At 41.0% G+C, this 9,207-nt stretch overlaps 1 protein-coding gene across 2 annotated transcripts in view; it reads right to left on the bottom strand.

Annotated features, from left to right (window-relative positions):
* Nucleotides 1-332: 332 nt before the first annotated feature.
* The window catches only part of EDC3 (enhancer of mRNA decapping 3), a 52,515-nt gene continuing 43,640 nt past the window's right edge, over nucleotides 333-9,207 (bottom strand). For both annotated transcript variants that reach the window (XM_018558936.1, XM_018558937.1), the window contains 3 exons: nucleotides 8,737-8,890; nucleotides 5,787-6,004; nucleotides 333-863 (listed from right to left, as the gene is read on the bottom strand). In XM_018558936.1, the coding sequence (XP_018414438.1) occupies nucleotides 523-863; nucleotides 5,787-6,004; nucleotides 8,737-8,890 (713 nt within the window). In that variant the 3' untranslated portion in view covers nucleotides 333-522. The remainder of the gene's footprint in view (nucleotides 864-5,786; nucleotides 6,005-8,736; nucleotides 8,891-9,207) is intronic.

Below are 9,207 nucleotides of genomic sequence, written 5' to 3'. Positions count from 1 at the left end.
CTTTTGGATGGATGATAATGTTTGTGAAAATCTGTATGTTCTAGAGTCTGCTTTTTTTTTATTTTTTTTTATAGCACATGTTGGATAATAAAAACAATGACATCTTGTGAACCCCCAAATAAAAAAGAAACCCCACAAATGCACACAAAAAAGCAAGTGCTTCATTTGGTAAATGCCAGATCACTCAAGAGACTGTATGGTGGACACAGGAAACAACGGGTAAAGCAACAAATAACAGAGATGTGTCTTTGTAATGACAATTTAACAATATAAAAATAAAAAGGAACTTCCTGCCCTTCTCTTTGTCAGAAGCATACTCCTGGGTTGGCTGGTTTCAGAACAAATAACAAAAACAATATCAAATTATTTCCCAGAATGCCACCGACGTATGACTCATTCTAGTGGCCACAAAGCCGCTGCCCTGCACACACAGCTATTGCCGCCGGTGTTGAGATTGAGACTAATGGCAGTTTTGTGCCGTATATTTAAGGCAGCGTAGCCGGTACAGACCAGCTAGTCATTTCATCCCTGCAGGGAATGTAAGGGAATAACAAACTTGCAGCCAAAAGGTGAGTGATAGGTGATGCCCACCTCCTTGTACACCTTTTGGGGAATACCAATGTCACACAAATAGACACGGCCGGCCTGCTCACCAAGGGCCAGAGGAAGTCCCAACTGCAGGGACCATTTGGCATGTACGCCCTGCTCCTGGTCAGTTACAGGTGGGTCAATGCTTAGCACCGGGGCTCGGTTTTGGTTAGCCCATTCCACAGCTGCTTTATACCAAGGTTGATCACGCAGGAAAGCATTTTCATGGCAGTCCAGGCAGTGAATGACCAAATCTACAGGGCAATCTGGCAGATCTGAGAAGGAAATAAAAACAGGAAAACACATTAGGAAGCAGAATTATCATGATGGCAATAATAAAAAGTGCCGTTATCCATTTTGAGCCAACCATAGTACACAGATACACCTTTTCCTGGAAATGTATAATAAAGCCCTCCCAGATAATTGTTTGCTTAGGTATAGACCTATATATCCTAAATAATCAAAACATATGTCTACTGTGAAGCCATAGTGAGGGGAATTTATCAAAACTGGAGCAGACAGCATCTGGAGCAATTGTCCATGGCAACCAATCAGCTTCTCTCTAAGGTTGGTTCATTTAAGTTTTGAAAATGGAGAGAAGCTGATTGGTTGCCATGCACAGCTGCTCCAGATTCTCTCTTCTCCAGTTTTGATAAATCCCCCTCATTGTATTTTCATCATGTTCAAATTTGGGCTTATTGTAACATTTACCCCACAATAATTTTCTGACATTTCTACTTGTTTGCCATTTTGGCAAATGTATTTCATATACAGATTTGCACATGCGCTCCCCCTTAAAAGACTTTAATGTATTGATGAATCGTATTCCATATCTTGCACAATGATGTATATAGTGAGCTTAGCCTCCTTTTGTTGGCTTTGTTTAGGAGAGCCCTGACCCTCAGACCCGCCCTGAAATACAGAACACAGGTATGTTTTCTGATCCATTGATTTCTGATGAGCTCCTCTGACTTCACAACAACTACTGAGATGTAAGCATTCTATAACAAAGTAATATACCCCTCCATAACAGAGTGCCCCTTCACTCTCCTCTCTAAGGTGCTATGTGCAACACTGGGGGTTTAGAGCACCCCACCTTTCTCCTTGGAGGTTTAAAATATGTCACCCTCAGTATATTTAATTGCCTCCATGTGTGCTGACACGGAGCATGAATGGCCACATGCAGTCATTAGGTTTACAAGGTGGTTTGTAGAACTCTCAGAATGTTGCCAGCTTAGCAGAAGCAGCAGAAAATGGGGGTAAGGGGGCACTTTTGGGGGTGATAGAAACATAGCACGTACCATAAAGAATTTGCTTTTTCTGCCACATGGGATTGGTAGAGCTTTACAGCTTGAAGCAAAGCAGAAATTAGAATGGAGCTGAGCTGACATTCTGGGGCTGCTCTTTGCAATGCTGTCATACATGATTGTCATATGTAACAGTCTTGTTACCTGTAAATCCATTTCCTGTAGTAGGGTGACAGTGCTGTTCATTCTGCAGCATTGTCACCCTGAGGATAAGGTGATCTTAGATGTAATTCTGCATTGAGTATGAAACAAAGTAAATCTTCACTCCAGATAACTAATTTAAGCAGTTCCAGGACCATTATTTTCCCCGGATAGGGGGAGACTGCACCCCAGTCATTGCATGTGACACCAGGACAACAAATTAGCATATTCGGGAACTTTCAAATCGCTTGATACCATGGGATTGGGAGAAAGTGTGGCTAACAGCTTGGTGACTGTGGGGACAATATCAGAACACAGGGGCCAGCCTGGAACTGGAGCTCAGTAGCTGCAACGACTCTGCAGCCCTAACCGGCAAGCATCTTCAATCTGTAATTAGTCTATTTAAATGAAGAAAAGTAGTCACTTTCAAAAATCAAAAGGGAAACACATTTAAAAAAAAATGAAATATGGAATAAACAATGATGCATCCCAAATGTTGTCAGTTTTAAGTTCCTTTAGAGAAAATTGTGGGTTCTTTTTTCATGGAAGGGTACCAATAAATTTGTCCAAGGTTGTGGGTGGCTGCACTCCTGGCTTATTTAAATCAGGGGTAGGCAACCTCGGCACTCCAGCTGTTCTCAAAAGTACAGTCCCATGAAAACAAAAGGTTTTTGCCAGAGCTGCACTTATTTCTTCCACCACATGATGGCAGTACAACACAACTTTGGATTGCGCTCTCTGTGCTATTTCTGAAGTATCTGGTTCTTTCTTATCCCAATGAAGCCTAGAATATACACAATTATAACTTCCGTAAAATAGGATCATCAGGCAGCTGAAAAGGCTGCAGAGAGATTGTATATGGGAAATTTTTAAAACATTAACTGAAGTGTGCCTAAAAAAATGTCTCCCCAAAACGGCATGAGAACCAATTGCTACTTTTCAACAGACAATAGCAGGAAAGTAGTTGGAAATCACTTATTAGTTAATTCAGTTAATATTTACCAACAGAGTCACTTACTGGCAACTGCTCGTCATAGCCACTGTGCAATTTCTTGGGTTATTATAGAGGAGTGTATTAAATAAAACTGGAATAAAGGAGAGGGAGGGTGATGCCCACAGAAACCTGTAGGCTGGATTTACATTGCTCCCTGTGCATACACCAAGTAGAAGAACATATAATGTAGGTGTCTTCAATGCTAAACCGCAGCGCATATATGTGAAGCAGCCACATAGGAAAAAATGGGATCTACTTAACGTGCATTTTTATGCAGCAACACGAAAAGTTTTGCTGCATCATATAGGACAAGTGTGAAAAGGTCCTTATACTGCAAGCGGTATTGGTGCAGGTTCCGTCCTTTCTGTATGTATCCTTACCAACCACTGGGATGATAAGTGACAGTTTAAATATGGACGTCTCAGATATGTATTGGTTTGCATGTGTAAAGAGAGACAAGTACAATAAACATTCATAGAAATGATTTTAATTAGGCTTGCAACAACCAATCGATAATAATCGATGAGAATAGTTAGCAACGAGAGAGAGAGAGAGCGAGAGAGATGCAACCAATCGATTAGTTGAAATAATAAATCGGGCAAATAATCGAGTATGAAAATAATCGTTAGCTGCAGCCCTAATTTTAATTAACAAGGAGGAGAGAGACACACTGAGAACTAGCAAAAATGTGCATACTACATAAACAAATGTTTTGTCTAGACAAATCCGCTTTCAAAATAGAAACAGTGTATTCTGTAAATAAAGGCTTTACAAGGTCATGCTAACATGGTTATTACAGTATAAGAGGGTTTTTACCCAGTTCACATGACCGTTTCCCCAGTATATACATGCCCCCCCCAGCACTGGCATCTCTCTGTCTACCAGATCAGAGTTGGTTACCACCAGTTTCCTAATCCGTAAACTAGGGATAATTCTTTTTGAATCTGTTGCTGCCATAGCGACAGGTTCTTCAAGTGGCACTAATAAGAACTACCTGAATCTGTTGCACATGTCAAAACCGCTGCCAAAACTATCGCAAGGACTTAATGAATCAGGGACAGGTTGTATTAAAAGGGACCCCACCGTCAGAAAAGAGTCCTATTTGCTTTAATGAAATCCCCCCCTCCCCCCACCAGGATAATACAGCCATTCCATTGAAAAAATTTCTGTTGATAAAGTATCATGCTGATGTTAGGAAGTCACAATTTATATTAACAAGCTTTACTCATTCTCTAAATGCATAATGCAGTAGAAACATTTCTGCACAGATTGCAGCAGCAACAAATCTTTCTGCTTATTGTGTCTTGTGATTTCTAGCAGGTTACAGAGCCGCTGCTGTGACGGACTACAATCATTCTTCATGCAGCCCTAAATCACTGGTGTTACATTAGGTTCAGTAGCTGCATTGGATAGGATCAGACACTGAAGCTGACAATTCTGGAACTAGCTCCAAATGCTGCACAAAGTCAACCAATGCGTTACAAAATCACTTGTATCACATGACATATGTCTTTATTGGCTAAGTTATTTCTCACATTGCAAAATAAATCACGGAGTCATTAACATAAAAAATAGGGACAGAATTGTCAGCTTCAGTAGATAATCGTGTTATTCTGTGCAATTGCTAGCGATCATGGCAAACTAGCGATGTGTAGCTGCTACAATCTCTGCAACAAGCTTGCTAAAGTGTCCTTACCCTTGGCTTCCCAGTGCCGGGGCTGAGCTGAACGGCCCTTACCTTCAGGCTACAATTCCTCACTCATAGCGACACCCTTGTGGGCAATATGGTCATAATAGGCCCTATGCTCCTACACAAAGTCCTGGCCTGTAATATAACTTTTATCACTAAGTCTCTCTCATTACAGCCAAAGTGATAGAGAGCTGCTTGTAGTGACAGCAACTGATGGCACCGCGTACAGAAATCACAAGTAGAAAAGAAGTCACAGGCACTTCATATATTTGAAATAACCAAGTTTGATTTATTCTCAGAGTGTCACATGACTATACAATCCAATGTTTTGGGGCCACAGAGGGGGCCCTTCTTCAGTGTAACAGTGACATTTTGTCACTACTGAGGAAGGGACCTTGCTTGGCCCCAAAACGTTGGATTATATACGCATGTAACGCTTTGTAAATGAATCCTAGTTGATTATTTCACACTCATTGAGTGCTGGTGACTTCTCTTCTACATCTGGCTTGTAAGAGGGCTTTAATAAAAGAAAAGACTAACCCAACCAAATGGAAAGCCTGAAGTAATACTATGGCTTTTAGTGTCAATATATATGTTGTGAGGCAGAACAACTGTTTATACTTCTCCCAGTAGACAGGAAAAACACTTGGAGACTGACATAGGGCATGCATTTTAAACCTAACTTCCTGTTTCGGTGGATAGGTATGGTAATCTTGTGTGGGTGTCATCAAGGAAGCTGCACTAGAAAATAAATACAACCAAAGCTCTGATTTATATTGTATTCATGCACAACCCTCTATACCCCAAGTAAAGGATGTCTCTCCAGATGTACCAGGAGCATAGATAATGCAATTGTCTGCTACTGCGCTATTTTGTTTAATATATTGTGGGAGAAGTTTATATAGCTTCTCTCTATCTCTGCAGCTGTCAATAGGGTGTTTTTGAGGAGATTGGGGCAGAGCACTACAGCGCGGATAATCATTTGTTTTGCAATTGTCTGCTACTAACAGACTTGAAGAAACACCCCTGGTTCTGTCTGATAGCTTAATACAAGTCAATGACTCACCTTTGACATTTGACACTTGCTTGCCTTCAGTCCGACAGAACAGGTTCAGCTCATTAGTAACAGGTTCCAACATCTTAACAAAATTTGGTAAGAAAAGGATAACGTCTACATCATGATTGGCCAAATGACGGCCACAGCTAATGCCTTGAGCTCCTTTGATGTGAGGTCCACACAGAAGAGCCACAGTAGGCCGTTGGTGTATGTTTTTCGGATTTAACCTAAAAGTATAAGGATGCAATTAACATTGGGATACATTACACAAACTCTAAATCCGTACTTATAATAAACAAGCCGTGTGCTGAAAACATTACTGAGAGCACCCAACTTCCAGCAAGCATTTATATTGCTCACATTGGATGCATATTTTTTTACTTATTAATAAACAGGATCTGGCAGCAGAATCCTAAGACCAAAAATAAAACAGTTTGCTCAACCCTAACACGATGAAAACCTAAATAGTATTATAGTTTTTATACAATGTCTCCACTACAGATACCAATAGTAGAGCACACAAAAAGACAAGTAATGCACCCGAGAAGGTATTTCATAAGCACAATAACTTTAGTGTTTATGTTATGAGGCAGTTAATGATCATTGTAATCTTAAGACCTGAGAGATTTCGGTGTGTTTCATGCAGCAGCAATGATATCCGGTTTATTCACTCTGAAGACCAACCCACACCTAGTAATTTATCTGTGCTTGTTTATACACACGCAAGGCTTACAAAGCACGACCTTGTTAAATTGGTTTGTACTCTAGAGACCTTTGCAGAACTGGTATTACAGGAACGGTGTGAGAGCAGGAAGACAGGAGAGCAGAAGATCTGCATCGCGTGTGAAAAGAACATTCCAGGGACACTCATATCGCTTTAACAGTGGGAGATTGAGTCTGTCTGTAGAACTGGCTTCATTCCTCATCTCTTATCTTGCACGCGCCTTTGCTTGGTTCCCAGTTTGAGCTGAACTTTACTGGGTCTAGAAATGACAATTATGGGATTGAGAGCTTAAGACATATTTTCACTGAACTGCTGCTCATCTTTCCTGACACTTTGTCTTGATGAGTAAGAAAGCAAAGCAACTAGATACAGTAGCCTGAAACTAAATGCACTTGTAAGAGAATGGGCTTCTTACATACAATGTGTGTACAAAATGTCCAGATTTCTAATGTATGCCGAATCAATATTCACTTTATGAAGTATGAGGACAGAAAGAGGAAGAAAGTCACATATCTTACTTAAAAGTGACACTAAACCCAGGAGTTAAAACTTAACTATTAACATAAATGTCTCTTATTTGTGTATCACTCGGCTGTAGCTCCTTAAATCATCTCTGAATTGGTGCTGACACTGTCCTTCCTTCTGGAGGGTGGCTACTTTTGCTCCCCATGGTCCCTGTGTGTGTTGTAAAGTAGTCACTGCTCCAAGCTCGCTCCCGTGATGGACTACAATCTTTAGTTTACTAATGTATATTAAGATTGTTGTCCATCACAGGAGTGAGCTTGGAGCGGTGACTACTTTACAACACACACAGGAACCATGGGGAACAAAAGTAGCCACCCTCCATGAGGAAGGACAGTGTCAGCACCCATTCAGAGATGATTTCAGGATCTACAGCTGAGTGATGTACAAATAAGATACATTTTGTTATTACGGTAGTTACTTGAATGTACTTCTAAAATTTAAATGTACTGTAGAGACAAAGCTATAATTTTGACACTTTATGGATCACTGGTTCGGCCTCATCTAGAGTATGCGGTCCAATTTTGGTCGCCTATCCACAGAAGGGATGTCCTTGAGCTGGAGAGAGTCCAGAGAAGGGCAACTAAACTAATTAAGGGGATGGAGGACCAAAGCTATGAGACAAGGTTACAAAACTTAAATATGTTCACGCTGGAGGTGCGGAGATTAAGGGGGACATGATTTTGATGTACAAGATGTTCAATGGTGATAGCAACATCAGCAATAAACTTTTACGGTAAACTACATAACAAAGACCAGAGGCCACCGCCTAAAATTGGTGGAAAAAAGATTTAACCACAAGGAGCGTAGGGGATTATTTTCCGTTACAGCGGTTAGGGTCTGGAACTCGCTGCCGCAAGCAGTGGTATCAGCTCAGAGTGTTGAATCATTCAAAATGCATTTGGACAATTTCCTCAGAGACCGTAACATACAGGTACCCTTACAAAATAAGATCACACGGGGACTCGTACACAAGCATACAAATGCAGAATCCAAAACGTACACACAATAGGTTGAACTTGATGGACCTGTGTCTTTATTCAACCTCAAATACTATGTAACTCCTGAGTTTAGTGTCACTTTAACTCTGTCACAGGTTATCTACAGCCCAGCAGCACACAATACAATGCAAGTCCTGGGATGTTGGTGATACCATCACACTTGTGGTCATATTGTATACGCACTTGGTGCCTCCGCAGACTGTTTAAGTGCATGCAGAAGTTTTTTTGGCATTTGTCTACATCCTGTAATAAAATCAAAGGTAACTGAAGTATCCCATAAGCAACTATGCAAAGAGTCTTCTGGCCTTCCCTTCTTGCGTTTAAAGTGGAGTGCTTGGATGGTCTTGTTAAAAAGGTACATTTAACCTTTGGCAAATGCTCTGGCTCCTGCTGACTGTTCCTCCCGTAACTTGGACGGAAGAATGAATGCACTACAAAGTGCAGTGACGTCACTACGCGTGAATTGCACTGAAGCTACAAGTTCCTTTGCCACGGTGACAGACGGGACTTGTCTCTTATTAATAGATCCTGTGATTTGACCAGGTTTCATGTTACACGCTTAACATGGGTGTAACATAAAACATGGTCAGAAAGGTGGACTAAGCCTTTAAGAATTATGCTAGAACATTGTTATTCTGCATGTATGCTTTCACAATGAACGTTTTCATGTCAAGAAAGAGCATGAGAGAGTGAATGAAATATCACAGCTCACCTGTTGGGCCCACCAAGTAATGTGAGAGCCATTTGACTGGCACAAACGCCTGACATTTCCAACCGTTTCTCCACTGTGAGGCCATGCTTCTCAGCCACACTTAACAGCTTCTTGTGCATGCTATAAGAGATACTGGGGACCACCAGACCTGAATCTGTAGGACAGACACAAAAGTTGTCAAGAAGACAAGACAGACAGACAAACTGTGCAGCAGATGAGCATTGTAAATTATAGGCAAAAATCGTGCCGTCAAACATGAGTACTGTCGTTCTCCCCAGAACTTTAGAAACACAGTCCATAGGTTGACCATAGTCCAGTAATATATAGTATTGTTACTATGGTATTAGGGGATTATTACAATTGTCATCAGAACAGCAATGGAGGGGAAATCTTCAAATGAGAACACTTGTTCCAGTGACAACTACTCAAGAGGGAATTTATTTCACTTTGGAGAGATTTTCTCCTAACTTT

This window comes from Nanorana parkeri, unplaced genomic scaffold, assembly GCF_000935625.1.
Source record: "Nanorana parkeri isolate BGI_ZX_2015 unplaced genomic scaffold, ASM93562v1 scaffold369, whole genome shotgun sequence".
Classification (NCBI taxonomy): Eukaryota; Metazoa; Chordata; class Amphibia; order Anura; family Dicroglossidae; genus Nanorana; species Nanorana parkeri.
Note: the sequence above shows the minus strand (reverse complement) of the source record. Positions and strands in the feature narration are given on the sequence as shown.